The 17,932-nt window shown below is 40.2% G+C and overlaps 1 protein-coding gene across 3 annotated transcripts in view; it reads right to left on the bottom strand.

Annotated features, from left to right (window-relative positions):
- Window positions 1-17,932, bottom strand: part of PTPRG (protein tyrosine phosphatase receptor type G) — a 723,417-nt gene that overhangs the window by 19,398 nt on the left and 686,087 nt on the right. For all 3 annotated transcript variants that reach the window (XM_068557227.1, XM_068557228.1, XM_068557226.1), the window contains 9 exons: window positions 12,689-12,771; window positions 12,365-12,499; window positions 11,190-11,324; window positions 9,069-9,241; window positions 7,369-7,504; window positions 6,630-6,776; window positions 4,625-4,718; window positions 3,640-3,716; window positions 3,017-3,145 (listed from right to left, as the gene is read on the bottom strand). In XM_068557227.1, the coding sequence (XP_068413328.1) occupies window positions 3,017-3,145; window positions 3,640-3,716; window positions 4,625-4,718; window positions 6,630-6,776; window positions 7,369-7,504; window positions 9,069-9,241; window positions 11,190-11,324; window positions 12,365-12,499; window positions 12,689-12,771 (1,109 nt within the window). The remainder of the gene's footprint in view (window positions 1-3,016; window positions 3,146-3,639; window positions 3,717-4,624; window positions 4,719-6,629; window positions 6,777-7,368; window positions 7,505-9,068; window positions 9,242-11,189; window positions 11,325-12,364; window positions 12,500-12,688; window positions 12,772-17,932) is intronic.

Consider the following 17,932-nt stretch of genomic DNA (forward strand, 5'->3'; position numbering starts at 1 on the left):
TTATCTTCTGGCTTTGTAGATGAAAACACCAAGGCTCAGACAGGCCCATAAATAAGCATATTGGCTCTAAGTATAAGGTGCTTTGTAAAAGGAAAGTTAGTCTGTCAGTGTTCGATTTCGAGTCTTTCAGCCTCGAATCAGGTAAGCTTTAAACGTTCATCTATTATTTTTAAGATTAAAAATAAATATTCAGTAACAGAAACTACTATACATAAAATAGATAAGCAATAACAATTTACTGAATAGCACAGGGAACTTACATTCAATGTCTTGCAATAACCTATAATGGAAAATAATCAGAAAATATAACTGGATCACTTAGCTGTACACCTGAAACTAATACAGTATTCAGGCTTGATACTTGAATTCTATCCCTGAAAACTATGGAGGCCTAAGAAAAAGAGAACCGTTGCCTAGGCTGGAGACTCTGTGAGAAATACAATGATTATGATGAGCCCCGCCCCCTCCTTTTTCTAATCAGTTCAAATGGCAAATTACAGTTTGCCTGTAATATATACATTTCTACGGGCATGTTCCTGAAAATGCTTAGACAGTACTAGTGAAGTCAGAAATAATTCTGAATAATGTTGAAAACAAAGGTTTTGTTTAATCTTACATTGTTGCATTAGAAATGAGCCAACAGTCCAATAAGACTTATCACCCTTTCAAGTTTCAATATAGCTTATTGCCAAGTACATTTTTATTTTTAAAGCTCAGCATAAGGGGAAACAGATTAGCAACGGGGTTTAGTCTATACAAAAGAAGCCTGTAACTGTCTTGGGTTTTAATACATTTTGCCCAAGGAAGTGGAATTAGGGCCCTTTGAACAGATTAATTAAAGACATAATGATGAACAAGGCCTCTAAATTTAACCAAATACATAGATTAAGTATAGGATTGGATGTGATGCTGAATAAAGTAATCTATCTAAGGCTTAATTTCCATATCTGAAAAGTGGGAATAATAAAACTATATACCTCAAAGAGCTATTATGATGATAACATGACCTGGAAATTATCTAATTTGCCTAAAGACTGCCAAAGGGATTTTAGTAATGGTGGAGGAACGGCAGAAAAACCTTCTGAACACAGACAGTAAACTAGGGAATAACTGATCCTCTTGACAGACTATGACAAAGAAATGCTACTTCTTAATTCAGTGGGAGCTCTGATCGCATGGTTACTTTGCTTACAGATAGGGCAGAGACGCCTGAGCAGCAGTGACTTTTGGGCTATTCACAGAATGATGGTCTTTGTAACGTTACAGTAGTGATAAATAACAAAGCAAACAAAAAAATGCAGAGACAGTATCTTTCGAAAAAAACTACACACTACTGAATCTGACTTCCGACCCCAGAGCTATGAGTGCAGACGTGCATGATTGCAGCATAGCCTCCTTGGGCCTCAGAGAGACACCGAGACGACAGGGCTGGTGGCCCTGTTTCGTCGCTGTCCACAGAACACGTATTGACTCACTCAGTCAGTCTCCCCCTCTCCTCCCCATACAAATGAGCTCTTGGGTATAGTGACTGTCCTCTGTTAAGTGAGGGTAACAAAACACTGACTCATCCAACAAATGCACGTTTTAACAACCCTAAGTGCCTCCAATTTCCATATGCCGAACAGAGTAGACCCCTATTGCCAGCTAATTTGAAAATTTACACTCCAGTTTTTAGCTTAAGATTCTCAACTTTGTTGCCATTCTATCACACAGAAGCAGTCTTGGTATTCCGAGGCTGGAGCAGAAAGCGACAAAGTGAAGTTCCTACTGACTGGGCACACAGTCAAATGCATGTCATCAAGACTAGGGGTTCACTCACATGCTGTTCTTTCTTGATTAAAAAACTCACTACTCTGACACTCACGGAGGCAGATCGTTTTTGTTTTTGTTTTTACTTTGTGCGCTTACAAGTCCTCATAGTAACTTCTGAAGATGCAACTATTTCGAAACTTAAGAATGCAACGAGAGCTCAGCAGAAATAGTTACACTTATTTTCATAAGCGTGCTCACCCTTCTCCTCTAGGGTCTAGAGACCTCAATAGGGAAGAAGTAAAGGGAGAAGAAAGAGGTAGTAGCTTAGTCAAGGTCTTAAAAAGCACCATCAAGTCCGAACAAAGAAGCCTTTCCTAATCTCCCTCCCTGTAATAGATCGGGCTTGCCTATGGACTGGGGGAAAATTAACGATACATTATTAGTACTTTTGATACCGTTTTTTGGGCTAGGAAACATTTCTATGATGTGGCGGCGTTGGACACATACAATAGCAAAATGAGACAGGTGACTCAAGTTCCAATCCTGGCTCCCATGATTCGTATACGCCCTTGGGCAAGTTACTTCCCTCAGTTTTCTCAGCTACTAAAGGAGATGCTGAGAGTACCTGTGTCATCGAGTTGTAGAAAGGATTAAAGGAGTTAATACACGTAAAAATATAATCAATAAATGTTAACTACTGTTATTGTTCATTTATTTTTCAACAGTGACATACAGCAACTAAGAGGTCGGCTTAAAGTCACGCATTAGTGAGGTTAGAAAAAGGGACCTTCTTCAAAACCTTCTGGCCTTCCCTTGTAGCTCAGTGGTTAAGAATCCGCCTGCCAATGCAGGGGACATGGGTTCGAGCCCTGCTCTGGGAAGATCCCACATGCCGCGGAGCAACTAAGCCCGCGCGCCTAGAGCCTGTGCTTCGCGACGAGAAGCCACTGCAGTGAGAAGCCCGCGCGCAGCAACAAAGACCCAACGCAGCCAAAATAAATAAATAAAAACCTTCTCCCACACTGCCATGTACAGTACAACTGAGGGGTGATTGATATATCACCAGCATTAGGGATCAGTGCTGATCCTATTGGAACTGATAGGGTCAGGAATGGTGAGACTAGGAAAGGCACCTGTGCAGACATACACGATGAGAAGTCTGAATTCCCTCCCTAGCATGTACAGACACTGTAGCCCTGTGACAAGGTAATTTATGCTGTGGCCTCCCGGGCTCATTAATATATAGCAGATGTGCTTTACTTACCAAGCTCTGGTTGTCTGGCAGCATGACAATGATCTGTGCGTTATGATCCCAAATCATTCGCCAGAAATCTTTCGTAGTATGTGGCAGAGGATGCTGGGTTATGATAAATTCATTGCTCCTGTAATAGCCCTTCAGTTAGGAGGACGAAAAACCAGTGATTATGAGTGTTTAACTCTGCAGCAGTAAAATATATTCATGAAATAAGACCAGCACTGTTTTGACCTCACGAAAATAATCAAAAGAGGCATTCAGTGCATTTGGCTAATTTTTAGATGTACTTCTCCTAACACGTATAGACAGTTTTCTCTCCACATCCGATGCACTTCTAGTTCCCCCTGCTGTTTTTACTTGACAGCAACTTCAACATTTATTCCAAGACTAGATGGGTGAAATTCACGAAAAGATTAATTCCTTAACAAGCATTTTTTTGTTAACTTAAGCAATTTTTGTGTCCTCACCGATTAGGTATCCTTGGTTAGAGGTTTCCAGATACAGAAATCTCTATAATTTTGATATTACACATCAAGAAATTACTTGAAAAATGAAAGTCACATAGGTGGTATCTGCTGTTTAGCACCTTTCAGTTTAATTGACTTTATTTATAATTAACTGTTGACTCTTACCATGATATAAGAAGCATTAATGTAGTCTGTTCCTTTCATTCCAGGCAACGGTGCAAGGCCCACTCGAGCACGCTCAGCTATGACATGGAAAAAAACGAAAACACCACATTTGCCTCATTACCTCTCACCACCAACAGCACTTTCTGCGAGCTACTTGGTGAGTAACAGAGCTCTTTGGCTCCCCTTTCTTTTTAAGACTTACCTATATTTTTAAACAAGCTAGAGCATTATCAGCTAAGGAAGAATGTAAAATGAAATTCTGCTGCATGTGCCCAGCAGGACCCAGACGTTATAGGAATAACAACACTTGACTGTGGGAGAGGCTTTCCCAGCAGATCACTAAGAGGATACTCTGTATGGAGACGACACAGGGTTTCAGGTCACTCTTGACCCTGGTTTGATATTCCTACAATTATACCAACGTATTGTATTTTGCTCTTTTGCCATCCCCTTACTCCCTATCTTTTTCTTCGGGAAGGGCTTAGAAAATATTGGCCTCTTTCAGTAGAGAGAATCTCTCCACTGATCACCCATGCCTGTGTCTACAGTGTACTACACACAGTATCCACTGCTGTGTCCCAAGTTATTTATGCGGTGGTCACCACCTACCAACAGTGCCTTAGTCTCAATAGCCAGAATAATTCAGTAATGTAGTTCCAGCTGTGCAGATTAATCCAGGACTCTCTGTTTTAAGAGAGCATTAATGCCACAGTGATAATGACTTGACTTTTTTTTTTTTAAAGGTAAGACATGGCAGAAATAATCTAACTCTTGAATTTCGAGGAGAACTGAAGCTAGCTTTCATGTCACATAGACGCAGCAACTTGCTGGTGCCGACACCCACCCCTCCCGTTTTGATCAAACTGCTTCAGTTGTCCTCAGCATAACTTTTCCCCTTGGTAGTGGCTGCCTCTTTACCTAACAAACACGCAAAATCCAAAGAAAAAACGAACACAGGCAAGTCGAACTGATTTTAAGATCTTACAGGGCACGACTGAAGAGTTTCTGTTCTTTTCTTTGTTACACTCTTTCTGAGCACTGAAGCATTCCACATATTTTGCATTACATTGTGTGACCAGCTGAAAGAAAAGCAACATTTTAGCCTTCATTCAAAGGATTATAATTGTGCCTGTGTTAACTAACTTACTGTGGTAATCATTTCTCAGTATATACATAACTATCAAATCATTACGTCGTAGACCCTAAACTTAGAATTCTTTGACCTACATGCAGCGTTGTCTAGCTCAGTCAAGCGGGGAAAGACAACAAAACAAAAACAAAGGTATAATTGATAGCATCTGTTTGATGATCTGGCACAAATAACTATAATCAGATTCCTCATGAATTTTAAACATGTTTGTATCCCAAAGGACACTTTTTTGTGTTTCAAGAGTGGTAGTTTTTTCAGTTGTCTTAGTTGTTTGCATGCTTGTTTTATTTACTATTAGGCCTTAGGTTTCTTGACGACAGGCACTATGTAAGCAGCATTTGTTGAATTAACGTGGGTTTCTCTGTTGATGATGTCACTGATTCCTCACAGCCACATGAGACGGAGGTGGCGCTATACTAGCAAAGACGGCTTCGTGGTAATAAGAGCTAATCCTGTTTCTTGAAGGTAAAGAATTTACTAAGTTCTCAGTAAATGTCTGTCTGTTAAACTGAACTGACATTGTTCTAAGGCTGTTATAAATAATTAGCCCAGTAGTTTGGTTATTCTTCCCGTGTATATAGCTTGGTTGAATCATTCTGTCAATCTTTTTTTGGGGGGGGGTGGGGAGGGGTCCATCCTAACAGAGTATATGGGAACGGTCTCCTTCTCTACATGGAGATGGATGTAGTTTAAGTTTCTATTTGTTTTTTATTTCTATTTAAGTTCTAACATGGTTAATGCCTGTAAAGGAACAAATGACCTGGTTTCCTTTGATGAATTTTTAAAACAGTGTATAAACAAATGTTGCAGAAACAGAAAAGGCAGAATTTAATTAAGAATTATTGGTACTTAATTTTTTTAAGAATTCATTTTAAACATTCAAAATGAGACACTATGTCCTCACTATTGATTACCTCAAATGGTTTGCAGAGTAGTAAGGATGTTACAAAAGGAGACCTAGAAATTTAAAATTGTTATAACTAACTGAACTTGGTGAAATTGATGTATTTTTCATTTCGTAGCACTTGTTATCATTTGCTTGACAGTCTCATTTCTTGAGCTGAGACTCGAAGGTTTCAGAGTCTATGGAAAGTTTTACCATGAAAACTAAAACTGCAGAGATTCATCTCATTCTTTCCATCTTGACACAAAATGAGAAATTACATATAGAACAATGTGCAAAAAAGCCTGGTTTTTTAAAGTCTAATGAGAGACTACGAAATAGGAAAGCACTTAGTACTTTGAGATGACTGAGCTTTCTGATCTTACTTAAATAGTTCTTATAGTCTCTTTTTTCACTTTTGTTTCACTCAATTCCATATAAACCTTCACTGTCTTTACACCCCATGCCCCTATCAAATAAAAAGAATAACCATTTAGGAAAAGTTAACTAAAGTTTCTTTAGTATTCCATAGTAACTAGATCTTTTCTAGTTTCTAAATTATCTGCTAGGATAGTCATTCATTCAAAGAGCTTTGCTTTTAAGATAACGCCAACAAATAGCCGTTCTTCATCAGGGTAAGAGAGATTCGTTCGGAAAAAAATACAGAGGATATTTTTTGGACTGGAACGACTGACAGAGTACTATGTCATCGTGGCCAGGGGCAAATGTTAAAGTCGTAAACTGCGCAGAAGAAAATACAGCACGGCACTATCTACTTGGATACCAACAATTCATACGTAAGTCGAAACTTGATCTTCCCATGGATTACATCGGAGGAGTACAAACGGCAATCCATTTCAGTCTAGATATTCACGCAAAAAAGACATGACCTTCCAGACTCAAGGCATTTCTTTACCTCCTTGCTGCTTTGCCAAAGAAACGTATTCAAAGCACTACCTTGAACTGTTTTTCCAGTCGTGTCCTTCCTCCTGCTCCTGGTATGAGGATACTGTTAACGTAGCTATGCAGCTGACTGGAAGATACTTCAGTCTCCTTTCCAAGAATGGCTTCCAACAAGGCATCATGGATGAAAATGTACTGCTCCTAAAAGGCACACGACGTGGTGGTCGCTGAGGAGACCTGGGACCCCGGGGCAGCCACCTCTGTCCCCTGCGTGAAATCTACCTTAGGTGAACTCTTGCCCTAGCAGTGACCACCAACCCCCCCCCCCCCCCCGGGAATTCCCTCATGCATTTACAACCAGGGCGTCGGCTCCAGTCAATCCTTCCTTCCTTCCTTATCTACCAGAAGTTATTTTAGGGTAGGGACTGTGTTGCGTTTAGTTCTGTATTCCACACCACGCCCCAAACAAAGCAGTGGGAAAACGTGTGTTCGGTGAAGGGCTTCAGAACCATTCTCGCGTATATATCTCTCAGGCTGAAAAACAAGGTTTAACCGCCCCCAGCATGGAGTACACAGCACAAGAGAAAACTGTATCTGCTTCATTTTAAGATCCACACAGAAATGGACGACTGTGAGCCAAAGAACGGTATCCCGGTTAGGACATCTTCCAACACAAACCTGCATATTCCTTCCAGCCTCAAGAGAATGCATACGTCTCCTCACTCTCAGTCATTCAACTTTCCGTTCAAGCGTGTGCTGGAATCACATGAGAACCCCAGCAGCCCCTCCTCACCTCAGTCTGGACGAGGTAGTTGCGCTGTGTCCTGATATGCTTCAGGAATCCCAGGACATTGACTGTGCTTTTGTCTTTGATCTGTTGCAGCATGCTGTCGATCACAATGTAGGTGCCCGTCCTGCCCACGCCAGCACTGGGAGAAAGGCAGACACTCAACTAGTACACCTGCTGCTCTACCATGTCATGAACCATGGATTACAAAAATTATCATCTGAGTCTCCAACGCGCTGAGAAATAACCTACGTCAACTACACTAGGTTCTCTCAACAAGAGGGTTATGATATACGGGTAGCATCCAGAAACCTCAATAGGATCCTTCCTCCCTCATGAGTCTTGATGGGGAGGGAAGACTGCCCTTCTACCATACATAAAAATATAAATAAATAAAAATATATATATAGAGTTACATATTTGCTTTCTCAGCCTTGCTTGCAGCTCAAGCAAAGGGTTTAACTCTGTGATGCCAGGGACCGCAAGGTGTCTCTCCTGGCAGTAGCCGTCTCCGCACCAGAACCACCCCTGCTGAGGCATTGCCCGGTTCTCCCGCTCCCCCAGGGATTCTGGGAGAATGCACTATCCTTTCAATAAACCCCCCTTCTGCACCACTCCCCCCCCCCCAGGGTGCTCAGTACTGGCAAGTTTCTATTTAAAGGGCTACTTTCCTTTAGTAATCCAGGGGTAGGAGAATAAGAGCCCCTCTAGAAAAGCTGGCCTCTTCAATTCCCATTTCCTGATTGTTATTTAAGCAAAACAACACAACCCAACCCAGGGAGACCCGAGTTCTGCCGTACTGAACCACAGGCTTCTTTTGGCAGAAACCTGCCGCCTCAGGTGCCCCATCTCACAGAGTTTTGTTGATGATACCCAAGTGCTTTGATTGATAGACCTTCACCTCTATTTTAGTGATTCTAAGTGGGTGAGCAAAAATGTAGAGTGCTCATGGGACTTTAAACAGAAGATGGGTTCCGACGTCTGCAAAGGATCTGCTCTGTGGAAGCATGTTATGAGAACAGCCCCAGAGAAATGCTGAGAAAAGGCCGGGCAGCTATGTAACATACATCACAGAATAAGCAACATCTATTTGAATACCAAAGTGAAAAAAGCCCAGCAATCCAAATGAAACACAATAAAAGCGTTTTTATAACAATCAATCAGCTAAGGTTGTTTAAGGTAGTTAGTTAAGATGGGAAAACAGGCTTTATCTGTGCTTTAAAAAAGGTATTTTATATAGCATGCATAAGCTGAAAGCCTTTCACACATAAACTAAATATTATCATTTGGAGGAACCCTACAGAAAAGCCATGTTCAAAAACTCAAAATCTCTAGAGTGGAAAGTTCTAAACTTGTGTGTTAAGGTTTCTACATATTAGGAGCTGCCAACAATTTCCCTATAAACACTGGGGATTTTATCAGTAATAAGAAGGTGTTATAAAAACTGGAAACTCATCCTCTAAGAGCAGATTTTGTTTTAACCTCAGAAGCAGCAGATGGTTTCTTAATGTGAGGGGACTACAGTGACTTTCCATAACCCTAACAGGTCTCATTGGTCCCAGTTTTCAGCGTAAGACTCCGTTTCTAAATCAAACAAAGCAGCAGCAGGGCCACAGTGGTCCAAGTTCACACAGCCCACACCCGCTGCTCTGCCCAGTTCAAATGCTGAATCCCAGGCAGAAGAAAGGGGACGTCGTCGGCCTCACCTGCAGTGCACCAACACAGGGCCCATTTCTGGAGTCCGGGCTGCTGAGGACCTCCTCACGAAGGTCAGGACTGGGAGGGCATACTCGGGAACTCCCATGTCGGGCCACTGCGTGTAGTGGTACTGGATCACTACCCGTTCATTCTGACGCCCCTTGGGATTTCCCTTCTGCCCCTAAGAGAAGGGTGAGAAAAGATGTCTTTAAGCTGAGAGTGGGCATTCTGATAAAAATCACATAAGGATGTCAGCAAACCTGACCTCTGTTCCCATTTGCCTTAACTGCCGTCCCTGGGGTTGGTTTTTTTCCTCTCTGTGGCCCTCTCGTGCCCAAAATGGAGACATGACCTGGGTGCACGAGACGGATCAGACATCTCTTGGAAGAGAAAATGGGTTAAGACTGTACCAAGAATGAATGTTTAATAGCACTTTGTAATTTGCCTACAAGGCCTCCATTTCCTGACTTCCTGCCCCAACTCATCTGACTGTGGGCCGGGACTCACATTCTTTCTCCACTGTCCGGGTTGGACCTTTAGGAGCCGAAGGGCTCGTGCTGTACACTCTCCAGGAAGTGTGGGGAGGATCCTAAGTGACAAGTGGTTCTAACTCTCTAGAGTCAAAGGCAACAATCAATTTATCTGTCACTTTCATAAAGGAAAACTACTCTGAAAAGTTCATTTACGTGGCTGCACTTTTTACACTTGAACCATTTTGGATGAAAAATTTCCCCAAACAGATCACTTGCTGTGATTTTTTGTTTTTTTTTTAATTACCAATACCTCTAAAATAAAAAAAAATTTTTTGATGACTCAGGGTCATTAATCCATTGACACTGAACCTTGTAGGGTGTCTGGCCCTGTGCTATAAGGCCTTTGGATGTCTCTGATTTCTTAATTCTTCTGTTACCTCTCATTTTCCTATTTCTTCCGCATTTGCAGTTACTACGGTCAGCGTGCAAAACACCTAACATTCCTATCTGACTTCCTCCTCTGGCTTAAGCTGTTTCTAAAATAAGAGTAAGTGGGCCGTGTTTAAATAACCTGAGGTGCTTCCGTGAGTAACGGACACTGTACTTCATGAGTACAAACTGGTTATTGGTTAGCTTGAGCCAGTTAACAGCTCTATTACAGAGAACACAGATAAAAACAGTGCAGCTGATTTTTATATACTTCTGCTATTCTTGGAAAAAAACTATACACAGAAAGGACTGTTAACCTTGGGTCACAAATGGGCTTCAGAGCCACTGACAGTGCGTATAAAAATCTCGGTAAGTGTGAATTCTTCTGGGGCAAGAGGGAGACAGTTTTATCCCATTCTCAAAGATGCCCAAGACTAAAAAAATAAATTAGGAACCACTGCTACAAACAACTCCCATACCTAAACCTCTGTAGAGTACTACTTCACATTTTCCTAATGAGCATCTGTCTTGAGTTCATAGTACTGCTACAGTGATCTATGAGTCTCGATGGGACAGTGGATTTTCAACAAGAGAAATTGAGATAGCTTGAAAGCACCATTTCCACAAGGTGTAATTCTCAGGATGGTAACAGTTCTACTACAGAGAAGGGTTTTATTGTTAAGTCACATTAGGAAACACGACAAAGTTATATCGGTTTCTTAACTCTAGCGCTCTGGGTACTTGTGTTCCTTGTAAATTTCTAAGGGGGAATACATACTCCGTGGCATTCATTTTCCATACTTACTGAAGCACAGAATTTGATTTTTGCAAGCATCTTGCAGGGCTAGTATCCCTTGGGACACACTTTGGGAAACAATGCTTTAAAGCTGTCAGAAAATTGGAATTAAAAAGCTGAATCACCAAACAAACAGATGCTGCCATATTTGCTGGTTACCAAAACCTCAGAGGACCTTTTTTCTCCCCCCAAATGAAGCCTCCTTCATGAAGAGATTAAAGAACTCAATCAGGCCGTTAAATTCTATTATGTGCTTTGCCAGTATCTTTCACACCATACACTGATGTCAATCAAAAGAGTTGTGAAAAAAATGTTTCAAAAATACTTTTTTAAAAACCAAGTTGGTTATGAGAGTTGGCCTTAGTCGCACAGTAATTTTCATACTAGTTTAAAAAGAGATGCCCTGGCAGCCCACCCAACTCCTTCAATACCTTTTTCACTTTTGTATTTCGGACTGAAAAACGACGAACAGTATAGCAGGCGTGTACTTTTGTGCTCTTCAGTGTGACAATAATGTTTCCATACTCCTCACTGTTCTCTGTGGGCCAATACTGATCACATTTTCGCTGCAAAAAAGAAAAAAGCTGTAAATTATAACTGCAACTGATGCACAATTCCAATGTTGATAATGTGGTTTCAAATGACGGTGTTGAGACACAGGCCATATTACCACGTGGTTGACTAAAAAAGGAATGCATGGGCTGAAGTCCCTGCAGGCAGATGTGACCTCTGAAGAGGCTAATCTTGGGACACATTTGGGCAAGATCATTTGAGAAATGGGCCTAGTATTCGTGATCATCCTTCAACACATGATGTACTTTAAAAGAGGGTCTAAGAAAAATCCTGTATATTTGACCTCTACGAAATGTGGGTAGGATATGTTATCAAGGGAGTTTAAGTATCATTTTGGGAGGCTGGCCTGCATTCACAGTTAACACAAAGTCTCTTGTAACTGTGAGAGCCTTTGTGTTAAAAACTGGGTCACCAAAGGCAAAACAGGGATTCCACCATCCAAGTGAAGCAGTAGTGATTCTGAGTTACCAACCAGAGCCTGGATCCTTATTCCAGCTTAAATTCACGTCTAATGTAAGCTCATAACCCAATAAAGTTAACATATGAATCATCATCTTAAAAAAAGGTTCTCTTAGTCACGGTCAAGGTGTTTAAGCAGTCTTTACTCCCCCCAGTGTGAACTATTAGTAGTTCCTTGACTAAACTGTTTCTTCCAACGTCCCTGCTTTTGTTCTTTCTCTCCCAGATACTTAGAACGTCCCTCCTTCTCTTTTCTAGCCTGTGTAACTCTTCCTCCTCCTCCTTCACTGTTCAAATCTCACCTCAAATATTAACTAACTAACTCTTTAAAAAAAAAATCTCTGTACTAGAGGATGCATTCCTGTGCTTTGCAGCACCCCCCCCTCATTGATACCCTATTCACCTCGATCATCATGTTTAATCCACTCTGGTAAGTGCCTAGCTCACTTTCCTGGCAGGGAGGACACTTCTCATTTCTCTAACTCTTTCGGCCTTGCCAAGTTTCTACCCTACAGCGGTACTCCACAAATATTTTTTTGAATGAAGGTACACGATTAAGCCAACAAGTTCTTACTCTTCCTTTTTCCACAAGGTTCGTAATCATGACAATGATTCCAGTGTTTTGTTCCCAAATCATCCTCCAGAAATCTTCAAACGTAGACTTTAACGGTCCCTGGGTGGCGATGTAGGCTTTCGCTTTGTTGTAACCCTTCAAAGATGACACAGCACAAAGTAAGATGAAAGCAGTATCACAGACCAGTTAATAATTCAAGTGCCTTCCGTATTGAGTAGGCTGTGCTTCTCGTGTGAGCTCTGTGCGGTATGAAAACACATTCAACAGTCTCTGCAGCACTCTTCATTTATCAGAAACAGGTTTATAAAAACATTTCTGACTTACATCGACATAGTTTGCATTAATGTAGTCGCTGTGCTTAGAGTCTTTTCCTGGTAAAGGTCTTAACTTCACCCTACTGTGATCATCTACAGAGGATAAGAAAAAAAAAAAAGCAAAAACAAAATGTATAATTCAAAAACTAGCAGCATTCTAAAGCACAAAACAAGGCAAAGAGGCAACATGGCATCTCCCAGAGTGGCCCGAGAAACCTTCTGGCAGAAGAACAACTAAAAATTCAAAGCTACAGCATTCAAACCCATCTCCAAACCATAGGGACACTCCTACCTCATGCTCTGACCTGTGAGTGCTAATACGCAAGAAATGCAAATTGTGGTCCTTATTAGTTCACGTAAAACAATTCAAGTTGCAACCCTCCCAGATTTCCTCGTCCTATATTTTAAAACCAGTTTCCAAGGCCTTTGATTACTCATGCCCCACCCCCTCCCCATTGATACAACTATAAAAAGGTGATTTTATTAGATCAAGTCCAGAACGTCTATTTTCCGGAGGTGCCATTGCTAAATTCAGTTGGACTCCCCATCACCCCAGCAGACCCTGAGTAATTGAGGGAGCCAGAGCTTGCTTCTAAGAGTAATCTCTTCACAGGAATCTGAAGTCCATGATCAGATTTAAGATCCACTTAACCTTCCCCTACGAACAAAAGGTGAGTGGTGATATGTGCCTCTGGTTGCCCAACAGAATGAGCTTGTATTTATAGGATTAACAAACAAAAGAAAGCTGAGGTCATACTTTTATTTTTCCCTAGCTAGAAAGAGAATGGGCAAAAGCCCGATTTCCATTTCTATTTATAATCATGATCGTAAAAGGCTAGTTCAAAAAGAAGTCCAATGAGTGGCTTAGCCTAGACATTACTGACCCCAGACTATATATCAAGCACTTCTGGAAAGCCCTCCACATTCTTGAAACTGTGAATTGCTTTTGTTGTGCTGACAAACTCTCAGACTGCAGTGAATCTGAACAGGGGCTGCCTGATATAAATGGGCCCCAACTGAAAATACTCTCCTAGGGCATCTGGATCCTATGCCTTAGGAGCATTATATTGTTACTTGTCAGACTGACAAAGAGGAACACATGCTCCTCAAGTTGCACAATTCATATTTCATCAAAAAGGTAACAGACTAGCTAAAAAGATCAATACTGGAGGTGGCATCCACGTGTGCCTTGAAAGCTGTGATGGCTCCATGAGAGAAGGCTCTTCCTATATTGTGTTCCAGGCACATTCGTGGACTAATTTTACTTGTTCCATAACATTTCTATGCTACTCCTTGCTATATAAAGGCATTAATATAGGGGTAGACCAAGGTGCCGGGTTATGTGCCCAGAGTCTAACCAAATGGCCAAGAGAGCACCAAAACCCAGCTCTCTGAACTTATGAAAATAAAACCACATCTAATTTGAATTTGTGAAAGTAAAACCTCAAATGAACTTGTGAAAGTAAAACATGTCTAACAAACAAGAACTGGTGGTTTTGTGACAAAACACGATGACCCTTGGGCACATCACACAGAAGTTACCTTGATTTCCTCCCTCTTCTCTGCCACATACTTTTAGCTAAGGCAGTGAGCTCACTAGAAGTAGAGGTTGCTATGGTGGAGAGTGATGTGTGTGGACATATGCAAGGCATATACACGTGTATATCTCTGCCTGACTTACATGGTTAGAAATGAGGTCTATAAATATGGACAAGTCCTCACAGTCTCAGGAAGGTGAGCCTTGACTGGCTTGGCCAACAAATAACTGCCAGAGTCAATCTATCCAAAGACTGGCGAGAAAAGAAAAGTTTTACTCTTCTTTCTTGTTCTCTTCTTTTCCTTCTCCTCATTCTCTCAGATAACTGAAACAAATACTCTCAATCAAAAATGACTTTTGGTTCTTTTAAAATGTTTTCTAGAAGATGTAAAACTACATTCACAGATGACATGATCCTGTATATAGAAACCCTAAGGTCATATATGACAACACACACAGCTAACATCATACTCAATGGTGAAAAGCTGAAAGCTTTTCCTCTAAGAATGGGAACAAGATAAGGATGCCCACTCTTGCCATTTTTATTGATCGTGGTATTGGAAGTCCTAGCCAGTGCAGTTAGTTAGGCAAGAAAGAGAAATAAAAAGCATCCAAATTAGAAAGGAAGAAGTAAAACTGGTACTATCTGCAGATGACCTGACATTATATATAGAAAATCCTAAAGACTCCATCAAAAAACTGTTTCTTAGAACTAATAAATGAATTCAGTAAAGATGCAGGATACAAAATCAATACACAAAAATCGATTGAATTTCTATACAGTAATAATGAACTATCAGAAAGAGAAATTGAGAAAACAATCCCATTTACAATTGCATCAAAAAGAACAAAACACCTAGGAATAAACTTAACCAAGGAGGTGAAAGACCTGTGTATTGAAAACTCTAAGACATTAATAAAAGAAACTGAAGAAGACACAAATAAATGGAAAGATAGTCCATGCTCATGGACTGGAAGAATTAATATTGTTAACATGTCTATACTACTACCCAAAGCAATCTACAGATTCAATGCAATGCCTATCAAAATTCCAATGGCATTTTTCACATAAATAGAACAAACTATCCTAAAATGTGCGTGGAACCATAAAAGACCTCAAATAGCCAAAGCCATCTTGAGAAAGAAGGACAAAGCTGGAGGCATCACGCCCCCGACTTCAAATTATATTACAAAGCTATAATAATTAAAACAGTATGGTACTGGCATAAAAACAGACACACAGATCAATGGAACAGAGTAGACAGCCCATAAATAAACCCACACATATATGGTCCATTGGTTTATGACAAAAGGGCCAGGAATATACAATGGGGAAAGGACAGTCTCTTCAATAAACAGTGTTGGGAAAAGTGGACAGCCACATGCAAAAGAATGAAACTGGACCACTACAGTCCACCATACATAAAAATTAACTCAAAATGGATTAAAACCTTGAATTTAAGACCTGAAATCATAAAACTCCTAGGAAAAAAACAACAGAGGAAAAAAAGCTCCTTGGCATAAGTCTTGGCAGTGATTTTTTTCAATCTGACACCAAAACCAAAAGCAACAAAAGCAAAAATAAACAAGTGGAACTACATCAAACTAAAAAGTTTCTGCACAGCAAAGGAAACCATCAACAAAATGAAAAGGCAGCTTACCGAGGGGGAGAAAATATTTGCAAATCATGCATCTGATGAGGGGTTGACATCCAAAATATATAAATAACTCACACAAATCAATAGCTAGCAAAACGAGCAATCAGTTAAAATATGGGCAGAGGACCTAAATATCCGTTTTTCCAAAGAAAACATATAGATGGCCAATGGGTACATGAAAAGGTGCTCAACATCACTAATCTTCAGGGAGATGCATATCAAAACCATGATGACATATCACCTCACACCTGTTAGAGTGGCTATTAACAAAAATATAGAAAGTAACAAGGGTCACACAACTGTTAGAACTAATGAGTTCAGTCAATGTGGTAAGATACAAGATCAACATAACATACAGAAATCAATTATATTTCTATACACTAGCAATTAACAATCTGAAAGTATCAAGTGAACAATTCCATCCAAAAGAATAAAATACTTAGAAATAAATTTAATAAAAGCACAACACTTGTAAAATGCAGATTGCTGAAAGGAATAAAAGATGACCTATATAAATGGAAAGACATCCCATCTTCATAAATTGGCAGACCTAATTTTGTTAAGATGGCAATGCTCCCCATATTCATCTATAGATTCAAAATAATCCGTATTAAAATCCCAGCTACATTTTTTGCAGTAATAGACAGGTTGATCCTGAAATTTATATGAAAGTACAAGGGATCCAGAATAGCCTAAACAACCTTGAAAAAGAAGAGCAACTCACAGTTTCCAATTTCAAAACTTATTACAAAGTCAGTAATCAAGACAGTGTGGCAATGACATAAGGATAGACATACAGATTAATGGAAAAGAAAGGAAAGTCTGGAAATAAACCCTCACACTTATGGTCAGTTGATTTTTGGTGGGGTGCTAAGGCAATTCAATGGGGGAAAGAAGAGTCTTTTCAACAAATGGTGCTGGGACAACTGGATATCAACATGCAGAAGAATGAACCTGGACCCCCTACCTCACACCATATACACAAATTAACTCAAGTGGATCAAAGACGTAAATGTCAGAGCTAAGACCAAAAAACTGTGACAGGTGTAAATATCCATGATCTTGGATTAGGCACTGGTTCGTTGGATGTGAGAACAAGACCACAGGCAACCAAAGAAAAATACACTGAATTTCACCAAAATTTTAAAAATCTGTACTTCAAAGGATATCAAGAAAGTGAAAAGACAATGCACAGAATAGAAGAAAATATTTGCAAACTATATATCTGATAAGGGATTTGTATCTAGAATCTATAAAGAACTCAACAATAGAAAGACAATCCAATTAAAAAATGGGCAAAGGATCTGAACAGACATTTCTCCAAAGAACATATACAGGTGGCCAATAAATACATGAATAGATGTTCAACATCACTGATCATTAGGGAAATGCAAATCAAAACTACCCTGAGATACGACTTCACGCTCATTAGGATGGCTATTATCAAAAAAACATAGTAACAAGTGTTGGCAAGGATGTGGAAACGTTGGAACCTGCGTATATTGCTACTGGGAATGTAAAATGGTGTAGCCACTTCGGTAAACAGTTGGGAAGTTCTTCAAAATGTTACACGTAAAGTTACCGTATGACCTAGCTATTCAATTCCTAAGTATATACCCAAGAGAGTTGAAAATATATGTCTGTACAAAACCTTGTACACAAATGTTCATAGCAGCCTTCTTCGTAATAGTCAAAAAGTAGAAACAACTCAAATGTCCATCAAATGAGAAATGAATATGTGGTATATCCATAGCACAGAGTATTATTCAGCCATAAAAAGGAATGAAGTAGTGATATAAGCCACACCACACCATGGGTATACCTTAAAAACATCATGCCAAGTAGAAGTGACACAAAAGGCCATATATTGTTTGATTCCATTTATATGAAATATCCAGAATAGGCAAACACATAGAGAAAGAAAGTAGGTACGTGGTTCCTAGGGACTTTGGGAGAGGGAGGAATTGGGAGTGACTGCTCATGGGTAAGGCAGTTTCTTGTTGGGGTCCTGAAAATGTTCTAAAATTAGATGGTGGTGATGGTTGTACAACTCTGTGTC

Source organism: Eschrichtius robustus, chromosome 12 (genome assembly GCF_028021215.1).
Source record: "Eschrichtius robustus isolate mEscRob2 chromosome 12, mEscRob2.pri, whole genome shotgun sequence".
Taxonomy (NCBI): domain Eukaryota; kingdom Metazoa; phylum Chordata; class Mammalia; order Artiodactyla; family Eschrichtiidae; genus Eschrichtius; species Eschrichtius robustus.